The sequence below is a fragment of the Nannobrachium achirus genome (assembly GCF_963921795.1).
Source record: "Nannobrachium achirus genome assembly, chromosome: 22".
Taxonomy (NCBI): domain Eukaryota; kingdom Metazoa; phylum Chordata; class Actinopteri; order Myctophiformes; family Myctophidae; genus Nannobrachium; species Nannobrachium achirus.
The window spans coordinates 21,738,178-21,759,158 of record NC_137829.1 but is presented as its reverse complement, the minus strand read 5'-3'; the positions used below and the strand labels follow the sequence as shown (position 1 = coordinate 21,759,158).

Genomic DNA, 20,981 nt, shown 5'->3' with positions numbered 1-20,981 from the left:
AAACACACATGGATGGGACGATATGAACATTTCATTTACGATTATTGTGACCAAAGAAATCGTGATTTACGATATTATTGCCATAATCAAAATATCCCAACATCCATTATCCTGGGGTGTTTGCCAAAAAATAGCAGATCTACAACTCACTTTGGCAAAGAGATTTGGTAAAGTGAAAAAAAGACTGCATCAAGTACGTATATTATAAGTACTGTACGTTTTACCAAAGGGTTTAAATGGTACCGGATATGCAGCTTGGCAAATAAAAGGTGAATTGATCCCAGTGCATGACGGAGGACGATTTCACGATAAATTAAATCTCCACGATACGATTATCGTGAGTGTTTTTTTATCACAATAAACGATAATATCGCTTATCGTCTAAATCAGTTAGCCATAAACCTTCCCTAACCCCTAATCTATCGCTAACACGCGCAAGCACATGCTCACGCACACTCACACACACACATTTTACAGAGCATACCATTGGGTTCAGTGTCTGGGTCATATATAAGCTCTTTATCCTGTAGTGTCTGGTGTACAGTGAGACAAAAGGTCACAGCACAGAGGCTTCTGTTGACCAGAGGAATCTCAAATGAATGACAGCCTCCAACCAGCATCTCCCCCAGATCCAGGACTGCATTCTCTGCCTGGAGTGGAAACACGTTCAAAGGGCAGGGTCAATTTAAACACAAGCGAACGGCAGAGACCATTTAGTTCCAGTCATATTGAATCAACTTGTAAATAACAAATTGGCTAATTTGCGATTTCTGAGCGTTCTAGTTAGGACCGAAGTTCGCAGTTTAGTATGAGAAACGGCACATCTTGTCTCCGTCTGTCTACGCTCGGTTTGCCACGCTGCGCCTCTGGGAGTTATCAGGCTGTCGGGATGTTATGTATCGAGAACCACCGCGGAGCCAGTCATTATCCCTTGACTGTTCAAAAGTTATCTTCCTGAACCAAAATGAAGTTGAAGTGAATGGTACCCAGCTAGGCACATAAGTGCTGCTAGGTTTTCCCTTCTCAGATATTCTGTATAGATTCATGTGCACACGCAAGCACAGATACACACACACACACACACACACACACACACACACACACACACACACACACACACACACACACACACACACACACACACACGTACACACGTACACACACATACATCCCACCTGTATGACACCTTTGGCCCCCATTCCCATTACTTTGAGGGACAGAGTGGACTCCTTAGACCCAGGGTTCTGGATTGGCCAGAAAGTGAGGTCACATGTAAGCGTGTGCATCGTTTCCTCCAATGGACTGAAGGACCATGTCTGGACCTGGGTTACCGACAATAACAAACAAAAAGACATTCAAACCACCATAGTTTATGAACTTCTTTCACCAGGGGTCCCCCAGAGGTCTATACGAGGCCATCTCCTTTCCCCCCCTCTGCATCAAATACCCCCATATAGCTGATCTACAAGCTCACGTGAGCTTGTAGATCGGCTATTTTCGCTGAAGGTTCACCCCCAGGATAAGGACGCTAGAGTTCATGTTGTTAATAATTCATATTAATGTCCATATTCAGATATTAAGCTTATGTATATATATATAGATAGATATATTTCAGTCCCTGACCGCACTCTCATTGGGCTGCAGTTCCCCTGAGTCTGGGTGTACAGTGATGATCTTCTGGTACTCTGCAGAGATCCTCCATTGGAACCTAGCAAAGGGCATTAAGCAGAATAAGCACTGGAGCTCTAGCCATCTTCACTGATACCGACAGCTGGCTGTTTCCCTGATAGGCCAGTCAATCTAAGCAAAAAAAGGGCCTGACCCAAAAGAAATTGCAATAGTAATGGTTCAAGGTTTTTTATGATCCTTAGAGTCATACAAAAAACATGTTAAAAGTTTTCCATTTTATTCTTAGTGGATCAAGGTGAATTCAGGGGGTTCACGTTTGGGTCCCTTCACTTACTATACAGGAAAAAAAGACCCCCCAAAGAATCCTCTTTAAGTAGCATGTGAGGTGTGTAACTAGGGGTTTTTCATGATTCTAATTCCATTCCAAGCATTTGTTTTGCACCAAAAACATTCCTCGGGCTAAAAACTGACCCCCAATACTATGGTTTAGTGATGAGTCATCACTTTTCTGGGGTCAGCTCAGTTTTGCTGTGTCCCTTTTTAGCCCAGGGAATGTTTTTTGTGCAAAACCAATGCTTGCAATGGATTCAGGATCATGAAGAACCTTTAGTAAGACCCCTCACATGCTACTTAAATAAGATTTTTTTTGGAGGTCTTTTTTCCTGTATAGTAAGTGAAGGGACCCAAACGTGAACACCCTGAATTCACCTTGATCCACTAACAATATTTTGGAAGATTTTTAACATAAGGATCATAAAAAACCTTGAACCATTACTATTGCAATTTCTTTTGGGTATAAATCCAACCACTGACCTCAGAGGCGTGCGGCTGAGGTTCCTGATGCGATGGGAGCGCTGGGACTGGGAGCCCACCGCTGTGGGCTGGAAGTAAAGACCACCCTCTGCTTCCATAGACACACATGGTGTCTCTGCCACGCTGACCACTGTTAGCTCCTAGAGGAGACACACAAACAGACAATAATAACACATAATCTTGGTCTGAATGTGTGTGTGTGTGTGTGTGTGTGTGTGTGTGTGTGTGTGTGTGTGTGTGTGTGTGTGTGTGTGTGTGTGTGTGTGTGTGTGTGTGTGTTATGTGTGCGTGCACATTGGGTATACCTGTGTGTGCTTGGCTGCGTTGAGCTGCAGAGACATGCTGAAGCCCTCTTTAGGGCTATCCTCTGTCGGGGTGGATGCGAGGGTCAGGATCTGGTGTTGGCCAGGAGGGACTGACCCACAAGCAGGCACCAGGAGCACAGAGGCTGTCTGGGCGGAGTCTGGGACCTGGTCCTGGTCCAGGTAAAAGGTGAGCGGCAGGTCTCCAGAGTTGTGTAGCAGTACGGTCCGGTAGGCAGGAACACTCAGTGCAGGAAAGATCTAGAGTGCAGCATGTGTCAGCCAAACGTGACTGTTAGTGATTATCAGTGAATTGAAGCAGGTGCTCTCGACCACTAGGGGCAGGGTCAGCAATGTTGTGTCGAAGGTGTGATTAGCATTGATCTCAAAGTCTTTTAGTTATTTTGTCTTTTGAAACTTAGCCTCGCATAGCCAGACAATATCACTGCTGCCTTGTGTTAGCAATGGCAGATAGAATCTAGCAGAGAGACAGACAGAGGGCTCTATTATGATCCAGGTCTTATGCCTTATGCCTTAACTTCTTTGCCTTTTTTTTTACTATATATACTTATTTCAAATAGCTGATCTGCAAGCTCACAACATGCAGATGTAGATCAGCATTTGAAGTATTTAAAAATGTTTTTCAAAATAGTAAAAAAAAGGCAAAGAAGTTAAGGCATAAGGCATAAGACCTGGATCATAATAGAGCCCAGAGACTTTAAGTGTTGTTTGCAATGATAACATCTTACCACTAAGGGGTGCTGTAGGGAGCAGCGTGGAATGAAGTGCTCTTTGCCAGGCTGGAAGGAATGACCTATGACCCTGACCGTCACACACCAGGGGGGGCACAGCAGCCGCTCATCCACCTGCCGATGGTCCCGCAGAATCTGCAAGGGCATTTAAAGAACCCAACAGCAACGAGCCAGTGACTCACAATAATCCATAACAAAACCTATAGTTACCTACTATATAGACAGCGAAAGCATTCCACCATGCTCTCTATAAAGCAACGGATATAACCTATATGTATATACAGCGAAGCACTCCAGCTGTGCTTTCTCTATACAGTAATGTGCCTAAGGGCTTACTGGCTAAGGACTTAGGCCATGTCTTGGCCATCTGGCCAGTGATGTTATATCGGACCATTTACCCATATATGGTGATCCATGTACTGTATAATTATGGAGATATGCTGTGAGACCCCAAACATGCTTACTCAGTTGTCCCCCAAACATGCTTACTCAGTTATTTGTTATGTGTCCCATGTCCTATGATGACTATGACATCTGACATCATCCATACAATCCCTTTTATGCCCATATATGGAGATCCCTGTCTGTAGAACCAGCCACACAGATATGGGCTGTCTTGGCCATACAGTATATGGATTCCGTTAGTGTGGTATGTGGCCGATGTGCGATGTGGCCTCCATATATGGGCATTCCCATATATATGAAGTCCTGTTAGATATGGGCTTAATATTGATGACATCAGGGATCTCCATATATGGGCATAACTTATATGTTACCTTGAAGACAGCGAAGCACTCCAGCTGTGCTCCATGCAGGGTGTTGAGCTGCTGAGGGTCATAGGTCACTCTGAATGAGGTGCACTTCAGTGGGCCCAGGTCACATGACACGGGAGAGACGGAGAACGGGGAGTCTTGTGCTACAGTCCACAGCAGGCTGTCACATGGATTAGAAACACATCTGATTAAAGCAGTGGTTCTCAAACCTTTTGGTGGCAATATGTATTTGGCTGCAGATCCCATGTGAAAAGAACTAGATTTGTCAACATTTGTCTAAAAAAATAGAACTAGGGTTCCCACACATCTTTACCAATTAATTTCCAAAACTTTTCCAAAACTTTTCCAGAATATTTAACCCGATTTCCAGGACTATATAACAATAATTCAGCTGAATAACAAGTCGCTTATTCCTATGCGCAATGCCCAAAGACAGGTAGTGTATGCCAGTGGTTCTCAACCTTTTCAGGCCGTGACCCCCGAAATAATCATATTTGAAGAGAGTTGAGGAATTTTGTATAACACAGTTTTATCGTGAAAATAGCCGATCTACATGCAGATCTGCTATTTTCACAATTTCTGCCTCTAATATTTGACAATTTGGCCAATGTTTAATTTGTCATTTCAGAGGTATTAACAAAATCAATAACCAAAGACAATGCATAGCTACTTTTTCCAAGACCTTCCAGGACCCTTGATCAATTCCAAAACTTTTCCAGTACTGGAAAAATAAGTTTCTAATTTCAAAATATTTCCAGGAATTTCATGACCGTGGGAACCCTATAGAACAATACATATCAAAGAAACACTATATTGTGCAAGGAAAGGAAGAAGCCGGCAGGCTTATTAGGTATCACAACACGTACAAAATAGCTGATTTACATGCTCACGTTGTGTTATTTTGCTAGGGGCCCCCTGGAACACTCACAAGGACCCCTGGTGGTCCCCTGTTCCACAGACAATCAATCAATCATAGTCAACAGTCCTTGTATCAAAAAATAGCATGAGCAGTTTTGTTGTCAATCCACATTCTACCATCCATTTTGGGAGAGTACCTGAGTTTCCCTTTGGTGTGGTTGGTGATGGACACAGAGCGAGAGGCAGAGGACGAGGAGGAGGACGATAAGGAGGGTCCGTGGTTGAAGAACAGCTCAGCGGGTTGGACTGTGACGTGAGGAGAGCAGGAGGAAGAGGAGGAGAGAGGAGCCATGCCACCAGAGCAGGCCTGGTAGTATTCCTCCATCGGAGGGTCCATGACTGAAACACTGTCTGCTCCCTGGTCTGGGTTCTAGAAAGGGTTCAAGATAACCTTAAATATTAAGACCTGAGGCTGATAGGAAGATTTTTCAAAAATGTTCAAAAATAGCAGATGTACAAGCTCACAGCACGGCACGAAGTGAGGCGCTGTGAGCTTGTACATCTGCTATTTTTAATAGCCAACGCAAAAATCGAAAATGACACGGATGCTTTCCAGGTATTAATGGGTTAAATGGAAGGAAGCAACATTAAATAGAGCCTTCGCTCTCTTGAATTCATGATGAATGTGATACTTGTTTATCCATAGAAATAAATTCCAATAGAAATGTATCAAATAAAACACAACAATACTTCTAACCATAACAACTACTGTAATCTTATTTTATTATGCAGGTCTGCAAAACAGTCTTCACAGGTTAATATAATTTGATTGACGGCCGGAATTTAGACGGCACCCGGGAGCAGGTTGGGTTAGCGCCCCAGCCTGTGTCTTCCGTGAGGAAGAAGCCCAACAAATCCACGGTGAGGCCTTTAGGAGGGCCATTCAACTGCAGCAGCTGAATGGAATGTTTGGATTGGGGTCTGGTGCAACGCACAGGTTCTGAACCTGGTGAGAGCAGGAGAGGACCTGGTGAGACGTAGGAGGAGCCCAACCAGGAGTCAACCCATAGAGCCTAGTTCTTCCACGCGCCAGAATAGTACCCCCAATCCCGGCAGAGTACTTCCGGTGCAGCACATTGAGTGACCCTGTCTTTCCCTAATAGGACTGATCGTGGATAGCTACTGGGACGTAAGTCAGGACTTGATCAACCCCGGCTGGGTCACCTGGGCGAGGGTGTATGATGTTGCGAGACCCGAAACACCCGTCGACCCCAGGCTACATCACTGATGATACGTCTCAGTTGCATCCTTGTGATGTTTTTTTTTTTTCATTATGTTCCAGGTTTAATTTCTATTGGCACGACTGGGCCCTGCAACATGCAAACACAACACACACCACACACATAGAACCCCACCCCTCCTGACCTCTTCAGGTAAGCAGAGTGCCCCCTGCTGGTCCAGCTGTAGCTTCCCATCAAGCAGCATGGCACTAAGCAGGTCTGGTGGGTACTGTGCCAGTCCACGGTGACGGTGACGGCGATACAGTGCCAGGTGTCTGGGTCGAAGCAGGGCTGGTTGTTGGAGCTCCCAATGGCAGGTTCCAATCAGGTCCAGGAACACTGGCTCCTGCAGGGCAACAAAGGGATTGTTACCACTCATTTTATACTTCAACTTATGTCTACAAGCTTTACAAGGCGTCACCATGTAACACCTTGTGTGCTTTGTGAGATTGTAGAATGACATTTTAGCTTTCCGCCTATAATGACATGTACAAAATAGGGACACCAGTTTGAGAGTGGCAAATTGGTTGGTACACGGTCACTCGATTTGCCTTAGTTACACTTGTCAGCCACTGTTCATCTTCTGCCTCTGACAGGTTCTCCTCGTAGCACAGGGGTTAAGTACCTGCCTACAACTGTAAAATCTGAGGGTTTGAATCCACCGTGGTGCATCCGGTTTGGCCAGAAATTAATTTCCAAAATGATTGAATTGCGGGGAAGTTAAGAATAATTGTGTGAACTCTTACCTTATGCAGTATAAGACATGCCGCTCTCCTGTGGTGCGCTATAGGGTGTGTGGGCCTGTAGACCACCTTCAGTGTGGCACGGCTGTGTGGTCGTAGGGTGCCCCCAGCTGGTTCAATTGTGAACACACTGTGACCACTACAGTCCAAGTCCCATTGGTAGACGGCCTCAGCGGGAGAAGCATTAAGCAGCTCCACGCTCCGCACAACCTCCTCTCCCTGCTCAACACAGCCAAAGTCCACCGCAGGAGAGGACAGGGTCACAACCGGCCCTGGACAGACAGAGAGACCTTCGGTCAGTCCTAAAATACCACAGTCCCATAAATGAGAGCTTACCAGTGCAAAATGGAATCTGGTTAACCACTAAATCCCCATTTTATACACGTAATGGTGTCTTATAATAGCCGATCTACAAGCTCACAAAACATTGCATCACGACATGTTGTGCGATTGTAAATCTGATATTTTCAGTATTTCTGAAAATCTTTATTTGTTTATTGTGACATTTTTTGAACAATTCTGAAAATGTGCCCTCATCCAGCGCCTGTTCGCTTCTCACCCAAAACGATTCATTGTGCACCTACCTACACATTTCCCGGTGAGTTTGAGCAGGGCTTTGCTGAGCGCCCCGGGATAGTTTAGGGACAGGTAGTCGACGGAGACCGCGTCCACCACCAGCGGGGCGTAAGTGACCGTCACCCGTAGCGACGCACCGGGAGCCACCTCCCCGCTGGTGACGTCGAAGCTGAACTCTGACCCAAGCAGGAGTGACGCGCCCTGCAGCCGGGAGAGGGAGAAGGAGGTCTTCACCTGGAAGAGAGGGAGGGAAGGATTGGGGACAGAGAAAGAAAGAGAGAGCGATGAAGGGATGTACGTAGAACATTTGCAAAAAAAACATGAGGAAGGGAGAGAAAGAAGTGGTACAGGGAGGATGTGTATGTCTATATAAACTGTATACTGTATATGTTTGTAAGTCATCATTTACTACTCACAGGGGAAGGATTGATAACGTCAAAGTGTTTCTGCACACTGACACCCACAGGTACAGAGCCCAAGTGGAGCGCAGGACTGTCTACTTCCTGCTTCCTGTCCGAGCTCTTCAGCTGCAGATATGGGTACTTTGCTTCAAAGGTAAGAAAATGTGAAATAAGTCAAACTTGTCACACAGAAAACATGTTTTATTTTTTTGTAAAACGTTTCCAAACCAGCATAAATGGCAGATCTACAACCTTACAACACATGTAGATTTGCTAGTTGTCGTACGAGAAGTAGGCCTATATAGGACTCAAGTCAAGTAGTTAACATGTCTGAAAAGCACAAGTGTGCTGTCTACGCATATTGTGTCTGTGTGCTGATATGTGGGGATCTCCTGAAAAGAAATCTCACTCCCACCCAAGCCCCCAGAACGGCTTGTAAACGTTGAAGCGGCCGCCCTACTGGCCAAAGTTGGAATTTCAGGCGGGGTGAAACATACATGCACGAGCATAAGAGCTCGCCGCTGGGGTCTACAATAGGGTTCAATGGATGTCGACGTCGTTCGTGACGTCATTACGTCTCGGCGTCAAACATTTTGGTCTCTAGGTAGAGACCAATTTCCCCCAGAATGCACCTGGATTCACCCACAATGCACTGGAATTCAGCTACTTGCTTCAAAACGCCACTGAGCATTTGCATTGAAATGATAGCAGGGGGCGGGGCTGGTCCGCTCTCTATTATATATACTAGAAGAGCGTCTAGTCGGCGACCTGGCCAACTCGGAACAATGTAAATAGGGAATGAATGCCCCGCCCTTTAATGCAAACCCCATTATACCTGTTTTCATAGGACCCGTTTTGACCATCTGTCTGCCTGTGTCCATTTATGCCCATATATGGAGTTATCTGTATCTGTCTGTCTGTATGTCGCTGTCCATTTTATGTCCATATATGGAGATCACTGCAGTTATAGTTCTGGGTCCATTTTATGCCCATATATGGAGATATCTGTCTATCTGCGTCCATTTTATGCCCATATATGGAGTATCTGTCTGTGCCTCCAACTGTGTTGCAGACACAATGCCGGTTCCCCCTTTAATGCAAACCTCATTATACCTGTTGTCATAGGACCCGTTTTGAACATCTGTTTGCCTGTGTCCATTTATGCCCATATATGGAGATATCTGTATCTGTCTGTCTGCGTCCATTTTATGCCCATATATGGAGATCTTTGACCATCTGTTTGCCTCTGTCCATTTATGTCCATATATGGAGATATCTGTATCTGTCTGTCTGCAATCCATTTTATGCCCATATATGGGGGCATTTATTTTATGCCCATATATGGAGAACGCGCGTGCCCGTGGGACGAACGGTTCTTGCCCATATATGGAGATCTGCCCATATGCCCATATATGGAGATCTCTGTATCTGTGTCCCCTTTATGCCCATATACGGAAATTGCGTCCATTTTATGTCACAATGAGTCAGCGACCATCTGTTTGCCTGTTTGTCTTTGAGTCGGCAGAAGTGATGTCAGAATGCCCATATGCCCATATATGTAGACCATCTGTTTAACTGTTTGTCTTTGAGTCAGCAGAAGTGATGTCAGATTGCCCATATGCCCTGCCCATATGCCCATATATGTAGCCCATATGGAGATCTGCCCATATGCCCATATATGGAGATCTCTGTATGAGTCAGCCCTTGTGCCGATACGTCCATTTATGCCCATATATCTGTGTAGCCCATATGGAGATCTGCCCATATGCCCATATATGGAGATACATAACCATGGCATTTTGTGTTGACTCATGTTGCGTACGCGATGTCAGAGCCTTTTATGAAATGATGTCACAATGAGTCAGCGCTTGCGCCGATTTCCTCCGGAACAGCCTGATGTCAACAATCAGCTCCGCATAAGGAGATTCCGAACGTTTTGTGCCGTTTCGGAAAAAACGCGCGTTGGGTCGATTTCCTCCGGAACAGCCTCCGAACGTTTTGCGCCGTGAGTCAACAGAAGTGATGTCAGATTGCCCATATGCCCTGCCCATATGCCCATATATGTAGCCCATATGGAGATCTGCCCATATGCCCATATATGGAGATCTCTGTATGAGTCAGCCCTTGTGCCGATACGTCCATTTATGCCCATATATCTGTGTCCCCTTTATGCCCATATGAGTCAGCAGTGCCCATATGCCCATATATGTAGCCCATATGGAGATCTGCCCATATGCCCATATATGGAGATACATAACCATGGCATTTTGTGTTGACTCATGTTGCGTACGCGATGTCAGAGCCTTTTATGAAATGATGTCACAATGAGTCAGCGCTTGCGCCGATTTCCTCCGGAACAGCCTGATGTCAACAATCAACAATCAGCTCCGCATAAGGAGATTCCGAACGTTTTGCGCCGTTTCGGAAAAAACGCGCGCCGGGTCGGGTCGAGGCCGGGCACTGCACTCCGCGCCGCGGCGGAGAACGCGCGTGCCGAATCTGAAGCCGGTGGGACGAACGGTTCTCGAGATACGCGGATTACATACACGCAGACAGACAGACACGCAGAGACTTCTCGCATTTATAGATAGATAATATATACTCTATGCTCCCACCTTGCAGTTATCAGTGTAGTGTGTTACCAGTAAGACTCCCTAATCTCCACAAATAGGCCAAAAGTTTGTTTTACCAATTATCAAGACATACAGGCAGTTGACAGTTTGCCATGGTTACTCATTGAAGTTGAATCTCCATATATGGAGATAACCTACGCATCACACTAAGTCTGACCTCACCAGCCCATATTTGGGCATGAGCAACTTATGTCTCCATATATGGAGATATGATGACATCACACAGTCCTCAGCCGATGATGTGGCGTGATGTCATACAAAACACAAACGAGCCCTACAGTATAAAGGGGCAATTCTTGCCAGGAAAGAAGCATTTCTTCGACTCAGACCTTATCGCCAGGGTTGGCTTATAGCAGCTGTCGGTAGGACCATATATGGATTCTGTTAGTGTGGATCTCCTAACAGGGCATCATCTGGGATACAATCCCTTTTATGCCCATATATGGAGATCCTAACATAATCCCTTTCATGCCCATATATGGAGATCCCTAACAGAATCCCTTTTATGCCCATATATGGAGATCCCTAACAGCATCCCTTTTATGCCCATAAATGGAGATCACTAACAGCTAACAGAATCCCTTTTATGCCCATATATGGAGATCCCTAACAGAATCCCTTTTATGCCCATATATGGAGATCCCTAACAGAATCCCTTTTATGCCCATATATGGAGATCCCTAACAGAATCCCTTTTATGCCCATATATGGAGATCCCTAACAGAATCCCTTTTATGCCCAGTTGGTTGCTAGGGTAAAAAAACATGGTTGCTATGGTAAATAGTTGGTTGCTAGGGTAAACAGTTGGTTGCTAGGGTAAAACCATGGTTGCTAAGGTGGTTGCTAACGTACACTAACAGACCAGCAACAACAGACTGTTGCCACAGCAACGTACACAAAGGTTTGTGTACACATGTGGTGTGATGTCATACTGAAGATATATGACATCACACCGTACACAAACAAAGGTGTGACGTGTGACGTGTGACCGACGGACGGACGGACGGACGGACGGACGGACGGACGGCCGGTGGAGGTTTTGGTAGTAAACTGCTCCCTAACGGTCGCAACTAACCAAGTCCCTGCAGGAGAACACTGCAGAGGTTCTCAAGCTCCTCCCCTTCCTCTCCGAACCTGCAGCGGGCCTCTCGCTGATGCAGCAGCGCCTCTTGTGGTAGGAAGACCACCGTGACTTGGCACTCCTCACCAGGCTTCAGCAGGCCTCGCTCTGGGATCAGATGGAACGGCACCACGCTCTCCCACTGAAAACATGTCTGCAGCTTACTGAGAGAGGGCCGAGTGGGTGAGGACAGGCCAGAGAGAAGAGAAATAAATGGGAATGAAGGGAGAGAAGAAGGAAGGGTAGTGAAGAGGAAGGTAGAGGGAGGGAGGGTGGTGGAAAGACTCGTTCCGCATGCCTTGCTTTCTTCACTCCTTCTCAAATGCACACAAACACTTTTTAGACAGCATCATTATCGGCAATTATGCAGCTGATCAGATCAGAAATGTTCTCCAAAATTGTAACACATGAGAGATTGTAAATCTGTGATTTTTGATTTACATTTTTTGTAAAACCTTTCATCAAAGTGTTTCAAATGGAATAGAATCAATGTATTGCTTTTTGATAAAATATCAGTCAAAACATTGGTAATCGATGGGCTAAGCTCTTCAAACTCGGGCGGACCCAAAGATCGGGCATAGACCATGCTCTAACACACACGACACAAACACATGCATGTACGCGCGCACACAGATGTACATGCATGCAGATACATAGATATACCTGGCATTTCTGAACAGGAAAGTGGTGCGTGTGGAGTGTTGCACGGCACAGAGCGGCAACAGCACCGATTCGGGGAGCTCCACTGAGTGGCGCGGAACGGTGGCCCGAAGGGTCACCCGGAAGCTGACATCTTTACCCCAGAACTCAACATTGTCCTCATACTCGCACTGCAGGCATACATTACATGCAGGGAAGGAACCAAGTCAAGAAGGCACAGAATGGACGATATGTCGAATCACATAAAGTAAAATAAACTCTGCCTTTATGTTTTGTTTTTCAACCACTTAAGCCAACTATTTAAAAAAATGTCTATGACTCACATGTTGCATTGTAATACATTTTTGAAAACGTACACATAATGACATGCCCAAAATAGGAATGCCAGGTTCAAAGTGATTAAGCTGGATTTCCAGGTGGATAGTCAGCAAAAGTCTGCAAGCTCACAGTGCATCGCAACAAGCTTGCAGATCTGCTATTTTCTGCGAAGGGACTTGGTGTAGAGAGAAAAAAAAGGCCCCGGTCTATGGACTTATACAGGGTTTAAGTGGTTAAAGGATTCCAAATCTATCCAATACTAAATACTTTAGACAGCAGTTGTAGATATTACCCTTTCTAGGGGTCTGAAGGTCACTGGCATAGAAAAGGAGATCCCAGGGCTGAGAACGATGACCTGCGGGAAGAAGGTGGTGAAGAACTTGGATACCGGAGGCCTGGTGAGGAAGGAGGAGGAGGAGATGATTGGTCCATGCTCATCTGATGTAGGACAGTTTGAAATATTGGATTATTATTTATTCATGTTATTTTTGAGGAAAATCACAACCTCCAATTGTATGGTCATCTGCCTGTGTGTGTGTGTGTGTGTGTGTGTGTGTGTGTGTGTGTGTGTGTGTGTGTGTGTGTGTGTGTGTGTGTGTGTGTGTGTGAGTGAGTGAGTGAGTGAGTGAGTGAGTGAGTGAGTGAGTGAGTGAGTGCGTGCGTGCATGCATGCATGCATGCATGCATGCGTGTGCATGAAAGTGTATAATTTTGTACTTTCATTCTGGACATAATGATTGTTTTTTGCGCACGTCTATGTGTGAATTCATGCTCCTGTGCTTGCACATGTGCATTGAAACCATTGGTGTGAGAATCTGACACAACTCTTGAAGCTGTTATTACAAAATGCTAGAGAAGACAGTGAAAGCAACACAAGCTTTATGATCTTCACACATGGGTCATTATGTCTGCCGGCTGGCCAGCCAGACCAGTAAGTAACCTAGTAGGTGTAACCATGGATGTAACAAATATTATTCTCACATCATGATGTCATGATGATTTGTTTTGTACTATTAACTCCTGTTTGAAAATTGCTATTCAGTAAATAAAGTTATGATTATTGTTGTTATTGGTTATTATTAAAACAGAAGGCTACATCAATGCAACGTTGCAGGTTGACTTACTTTGGCATCTTTTCCACAGATGTTGTTGGATGTCCATTGTGAGGCCAGGTTGGGACCCTGAACCTCAGCCAACATACTGCATGGGAACAGGTTTAGACACAAAACGTCGTTTCTGCAGTGTACAGTAGTGGTCCACTGTACTCAAGTAGGATATAAATAATAGCTCTAAGTTATTTGATATTCCCATAAGCATATTTTGTAATATGTCTCCACCACCTGTGTGAAAAGTTAACTGCAGTAACTTTGTTCATCAAAAAGAGAACACGTGAGTTAAACATCCTAATAATGAACACAAAGGTCTTAAAATATCAAAACTAAGATTTGTTTCTACACCAATAGTGTTGAAAAGCAAGCTACGGTAATTGAGTCACATGTGTACCCCAGCTAGCATTAGCAAACATCATGACAAAACCTTTTCTTTCAATTAGGCTAACGTCATGCTTATGTCTTACGGCGACCGTATTTATAACCGATCGAGGCTTGCTTTACCCACATTGGCATGCAAGTTAACAACAGGGTTTAACCTGAAGAAAAGTTAGCGGATTTAACAGACAGGTCCTTGTGTCCACTGATTGTAATACAAGTTCCAAAATGAATCTTTACCTCCTTAAGTTGTTGTGCAAATAACATAAACATTCATTTAACGTAATGAAACGCTACAGTCTTCGCTCTGGCATGAGGATGTCGCCCTTACTGCATGGTTACCATGACGACAGAGTTGTTTGTATCGCTATGGCAATGACGGTGGCCGTAGCAGAACAAAAGGCTTAAGTGTCCTTGGCAGCTGCCTTCTAATTAAAGTGTCAAGTTAAATACTGTACAAACTAGGGCTAGGCTATTAGCTGGTTTTGAGGAAATTCTTAGATGGGCCCCACCCCCAACATGATCATTCTTAAAAAGCCAAAAGAGACAAATTGTGATTGCATTTATTTCAACCTTTTTCTCTCCACAAACAAGCCCATGACAAACAATAAAGAACCACTGCCTGTTGTGTGAAATATATTAATATCTAAAACTCTTCCAATTAAATAACATTGACATTTGACAACAATTACACGCATGATGGAGGCAATCAATGTACACCATACAGGGAAAACATCATGTTCAAAATGTTCAAAGTAGGCTATATACATTTTAAATACTACAGAATAAGTGCAGCCCAACAAAAAAAGATGTTTCCATAACTGGCAATAAAAAAAAAGAGAGAGAGAAAAAAAAAGAAAAGAAAGAAAAGAAAACCAACCACAACTATAAACAGACTTTCTGTAATTATCCAATATCAAATGATATGCAATAAAAAAAAAACATCCAAATACTCAAATATCCTACAATTAAATATTCTATGTTTTGTCCCTCAGTCAACAAATAAAAATAATAATTGTTACAAAAAAGTAATATATATCTATTTTATTAAATAATGAAGGCATTGTAATTTCACGACACTTTGGATGGCATGAATATTATTTTGATCCCACTATATTAATAGAATAGATTTCTGTTGTCTACTCTAGTGGTAACCAATATTTCAATGTTATCTGTGAAATTAATTTATATATTTTTTCTTCTTCTTTTTTTTTCATGGAAGGAAATAATGCAAAAAGAAAATACAACAGGGGTGTTAAAGTATTTGTAACAGATTTGCAAGTATTAGTAACAAAGACACTGTCTAGCCACACACCTGAGAAGAAGTGAAACATTTTGGAAAGGTTCTTGAAAGAATATATTATGTTAGCAAAGCAGCCCATCCTGTTAAAAGCAAAACACTGCCTTCCCTGCAAGTGGTCTGGTCTCACCCAGTCATATCTGTAAATATAAACCCACGAGTGAATGTGTTCAATTCAGATGATAAGGATAGAGCAATACTTTATCTTACAGGAACATTCCATTCTTAGCAACAGAGACAGTCTTATTTCTTTACAATTAGTGTGGTCACTGAACTGAGATGTATTTTCCATGTTATGAAGTCTGATTTATATGCCATGACGTGCTGGTGTCCCCCACCGTAAATTGGCAAAGTGCAAGCACACAACGTGGCAGTGGCGTGTCCAGTCTGTGTTTAAACTTGAATTTACAAGGTAAATAAATCATAAATAAAAATAATAAACATACCAATTACAAGACAACAGAATGGCACCACATAATGTAAGTTTCAATACTCTCAGGTCTAATTGCGCCTATAAATTAAAGTTTGGTTTACTTGTCTCTGACTGAGCAGATAACCAACTTTAGGATAATGTGTGGCACTCTGGGTGGCCAATGGTTCCAGGGGTCCCACGTGGCACCATATACCAGTGGTTCCCAAACTTTTTAGGTTGTGACCCAAAAGAGAAATTAGACGTTTGCCTGGGACCAAAACTAGTAGTGTGAATAGCAGGTCTACAAGCTCACGTGCCGTTGTGAGCTTGTAGGAAAAGTGGAAAGTTGTGATTTCTTTCCGTTTAAACTTTTTATAAATCTTTTGAAAATGAAAAGGAAAGAATGGGATTTTACTCGCGACCCACAAAAATCGGTCCGCGAACCAGTGTTTGGGAAGCCGAACCAGTGCCTTATACCACCCCCTGGACACGCCACCGCCACTGTGTGCTTGCAGAACGGCTGTTTTCGGCACAGGACAGCGCCGTGCGAAGGAGAATGAATCAGGCTTATAACAAGCCCATCATCCTCTTTCCCTGTAGCTCCCTTTCCCAGTTCCTTTTCTAGAGTCAGGAGCCGTAGTTCCCTGCTCTCCCCGCCATGTGCCTCAGAAACCCTACTGAGCCTAAAGACCCTGCTGCCCGCAACGCCTCCACCCCCTCCTCTTCCTCCACGTCCTCTCCTTCCAGGTCTTCCTCCTCCTCTTCCTCCTCCAACTCCTCATCCTCCTCCTCATCATCCGCGCAGGAGCTGTGAGCGCCGTCCACCCCAGACTTGCCACCTCGCGCCCCCGCCGCCGGGCTCTGTGTGTGGGGCCGCGGGGAGGTGGACGCGGCCTGCTCCTTGACTTTGCGGCTTCTCTTCCACTTCATCCGTCTGTTCTGGAACCAGATCTTGACCTGTGTGTGTGTGTGTGTGTGTGTGTGTGTGTGTGTGTGTGTGTGTGTGTGTGTGTGTGTGTGTGTGTGTGTGTGTGTGTGTGTGTGTGAGTAAAACAAAGCATGAGTCATAACTGAGGACCTATTTGTTACGGTTTTTTTGTAAGATAAGGGCTCATCAAAAAGCACACATCTGTATATGCAAATTATACAATTATAATTAATACATAATACAGAGTAACATTTATTTTATATATACACCTTATACAATATTATATCATTTTTCATATTTGTATGGTAACTTTTGTAAGGGATTTTTACAAGAATGCTAGGTTGGTAAACCACCCATCGCGGAAATCACATTTCATCTGAATGAGAATTAAATAGAATTCCAAGACTGGGTGGGTTACCAGGCTACAAGAGTTGAATGACAGGTTTTAGTTCATTTAAGTATATTGTTTTATTCATAGCCTATACATAATGGTCCAGTATCATATAACATTAAGCCTTGTCATTAGACATTTTGATCATTCTAGAATCTATACAGTAGCATATATATGTAGATCCTGTTGATGTATAATTATGAAAGCAAATAGGGCATCTCTCTCTTACCTGAGTTTCAGTCAGCATGAGGGAGGTGGCTACCTCAAAGCGTTTGGGTCTGGACAGGTACTTGTTGACTTTGAAGTGGTTTTCTAGCTGCAGCAGCTGCTGGCTGGTGAAGGCCGTCCTGGGCCTTCGACACTTTCCTAACAGACCTGGTTGAGCCACTGAGGAGGGATGGAGAGAGAGAAGGATATGAGGATAGTATACCGGTATATATACACTAAAATCCTATCCACCCGATAATGTAAAATGGCATATGTTCATTTTGCCACACTAACGTTTTGTGACATCAACATTTTGTGTAGAAATATAATGCATGTGAGAAATACACACACACACACACACACACACACACACACACACACACACACACACACACACACACACACACACACACACACACACACACAATTCAATTCAAAGGAGCTTTATTGGCATGAGAAAACATATTACATTGCCAAAGCAAGTGTCAAAATATAATAAAAACAGTTGAAAATGGGCAACAACAGTTGGAAGGGGGTACAGCATTTACACAATGATCTCCTCACATCAATAGAATTTGGTTGAAAATCTGAGAGGTTTTGTTTAATTTGACTCTGAGAGGACAAACTAACTGACCCTTAAGGATCTCTTACATTTGCACACCAAATGGATACATTTTACTGAAGATTGTTACTGTTTAAATGTCTGTTTATGTTGTTAAAGTGCTCATTTGTTATAGTGCCTTTCAATTTAACACCATTTTTGCTCGACACAACCTTGCCACAAACATTAATAAGGGAAAGTTTTCGATTTATGTTTTGTTTAGAGATGCCATAAAACTCTGCAGAGTTGCCTGAGTCTATAGCATCATACGGTATCTGCCAGCCCATTGATGGACCTTTTTTCCCCTCGTTGTTTGGAATGAGTCAGAAAATAGCTAATCTACAAGCTCAGAACGCATCGCAGAAATGACGCATTGAATGCTTGCAGATCGGCTATTTTCCGCGCGCGGCCCCGTCGTATGACGAAGTGCAAATAGGGTTTACATGATGCCAACTTGCCCCCACACATCTCGTTCTGTCTCTGACATCAGGTTTATTGCAAGTGAATGGTTTATGTGAGGACATGGTGCTATGATAATGCTTTCAATGGGGCAATAAAAGCCCTACAATCCATTACCTTAATGAAAACGCTATGAATGCTACAGCATTGATTTTATCGATGAAGAAGTAGCCTATCTATTCCAGGTGTTGCCTTTTCCATTAATGTTGGCATTTCGCTTTATTGGATAGGCCTATATCTGTCATCTTGCGTTATTAGCCGTTTTATACAATCGATTTATAGGGGACTGTCAAAAGCTAAGTTAATAAAATAAAGCCATGAATAACTTTATGGCATAACCTAATCTCAATAATAACCTCGTTTATATTGTAAAAAACATAAAGGCCTAGCGTGCAATATGTGCACTCATGGTAATTATTATGTGTTGTTTTGCACTAACCAAATGGGCTTAGAATAGGTTAATACAACCATAGTTCTATCAAATAGACCTTTACACAAATATGTCTGAATTACGTCTTCTTATTATAACGAGTTAATTATAGGTCTACTAAATTGATTTTTTTAATATAATCGTTGTAGGTGTAGGAAATGTATATTTGCTATAGCCTTTTCAAATTAGTTTATAGGGTAGGCCTATTATAGGCCTAATCGAAATAATTGTCTGTAATCAAAATAGGCCTACATTTTGTCCAAATCGAACAGGGAATATCACCAAAAATAAGGACCCTTTTCTTCACTGATGAGCTATTATTAGCTATTAAGCTTTAATAGATTCAATAGGCAAAGTTCTGAATGAAAAACAATTAAAAATAGCTAAATGTGTTAGCTTGCCATTTAATAAAGTAGAAATACAGGCTTAATAGGAAAAAAATAATTAAAATTAGAAAATGATATTGAGAAATGTAACTTTTCCCATACAGGACTGCATGCTCGCATAATACTAGACACCCGGCCTAGACCTTTCATCAGCTATACTTTTGACAATTTCAAAGTGTGATAAGAGCTACTGTGTAGTGTGTAAAAAGCAATAAAAAAGACCATGACTGATGACTCACCACCATAGTCCCCGAGTCTGGGCATCATCATGCCGGCTCTGATCCATGGCTCCATGGAGGGGAAGGAAGCAGACAACGCGGCCGCCTTCAGGTGCTCTGGGTACGGCTGGGCCAGCTGCGCATACCCCGGGTACATGAAAGCGGGATGTTGGCCTCCCAGGGCTGCCAGAGGGTACATGGGGCTCCCATACATTCCCGGGAAAGCTCCGTGGGGCAGCGTGGTCAGTCCTGACTGGGAGAAATTGAGGAACGAAGATTTGGGGAAGATCGCTGCCTGGAACTGAGAAGAAGTGCTGTTGTTCGGAGTTGGCCGAGGGGAGGGGGTGTCGGAGCCGGGACACGACGAGGGACTGGCAGCCGGGCTGAGGTTGTGCGATCCTGGGGACGCGTCGCCTCTGTCTGTCCGGTGAGCGACGCCGTGCGCCAAGAGCGCATCGATGCGAAAGTTATTGGATTTCTCCATGGTGGCGGACATGATCGCCACGAAACCTTCAATAAATAAAGCTGGTCTTCCACCTCAAGAGGGTTAAGCAACTTAATGATTCGACGCGTCTTGTTATAAAATGCCAATATCTTTCAATCTAACCCGGAGAAAACGAAAAATCTGCAGGGTTGCCAAAACTCCTATTTAGCCTATCTAATCTCGAACATGTCTCCAAATACAGTTAGCATTATGCTAAAACTTTCTTAACCACTGACAACTATAATTGACACCCGGTCTCCTGTGCTGTAATTTCGGAAGTGGCCGATCTCTCTTTCTTAAGCGCCCGTGTGCGTAAAAACTGCGTGGCCAAATGCAGCCAACTATGATTTGGTCGCTTCCCTTGAGACTGAACTGCACCTCACTCTCCTCCTCAGGAAGGCCACTGATTGGCTAAAACTCGTCAGCGCAAGGTCGGACTGGACAGCTTTCTAATTAGCTAATTAGACCTAAAAGAACCACTTCATCCACCCCTCACCAGCATCACTTCTTCTATCAATAGAAAGAAAGAAAGAAAGAAAGAAAATATATATTTATGTAATTTGTCTTTAAATATTAAAAAAACACGATTCTGTCTCTTGAATAGCTTCTTACATGATTATTGTGCAACTGATAGATTGGTAGTATTGACATGATTATTGTGCAATTCAATTGATAGATTGATAGTATTGACATTGGTTCTCAGTTAAGGTATGTTTGTAAAAGGCCACTTGCATGTTTAAAATAAAAACATGAATATATTAATCTATTATTTTAATTGCGACCGTAGGTCGCATTTACTATCAAACCCTGCACAAAGTGT

General features: G+C 43.6%; 2 protein-coding genes across 2 annotated transcripts in view; both read right to left on the bottom strand.

Annotated features, from left to right (window-relative positions):
• Positions 1–14,019, bottom strand: part of cfap65 (cilia and flagella associated protein 65) — a gene marked incomplete at both ends in the record, with an annotated part of 24,074 nt that extends 10,055 nt beyond the window's left edge. The window contains 16 exons of the mRNA XM_080752752.1: positions 485–650; positions 1,176–1,322; positions 1,624–1,708; positions 2,443–2,582; positions 2,748–3,005; positions 3,494–3,631; positions 4,273–4,429; positions 5,325–5,557; positions 6,553–6,753; positions 7,154–7,422; positions 7,735–7,960; positions 8,143–8,273; positions 11,836–12,044; positions 12,544–12,710; positions 13,151–13,296; positions 13,983–14,019. Coding sequence (XP_080608878.1) covers positions 485–650; positions 1,176–1,322; positions 1,624–1,708; positions 2,443–2,582; positions 2,748–3,005; positions 3,494–3,631; positions 4,273–4,429; positions 5,325–5,557; positions 6,553–6,753; positions 7,154–7,422; positions 7,735–7,960; positions 8,143–8,273; positions 11,836–12,044; positions 12,544–12,710; positions 13,151–13,296; positions 13,983–14,019 — 2,710 coding nt within the window. The remainder of the gene's footprint in view (positions 1–484; positions 651–1,175; positions 1,323–1,623; positions 1,709–2,442; positions 2,583–2,747; positions 3,006–3,493; positions 3,632–4,272; positions 4,430–5,324; positions 5,558–6,552; positions 6,754–7,153; positions 7,423–7,734; positions 7,961–8,142; positions 8,274–11,835; positions 12,045–12,543; positions 12,711–13,150; positions 13,297–13,982) is intronic.
• Positions 14,020–16,684: 2,665 nt separating this feature from the next.
• On the bottom strand, positions 16,685–20,173 carry LOC308307486 (uncharacterized protein; the record flags this gene model as incomplete). The annotated part of the gene is made up of 3 exons (XM_080752751.1): positions 16,685–17,014; positions 17,606–17,763; positions 19,699–20,173. The coding sequence occupies 3 exons, from the start codon at positions 20,171–20,173 to the stop codon at positions 16,685–16,687; spliced, it is 963 nt and encodes a 320-aa protein (XP_080608877.1).
• Between the last annotated feature and the right edge of the window lie 808 nt (positions 20,174–20,981).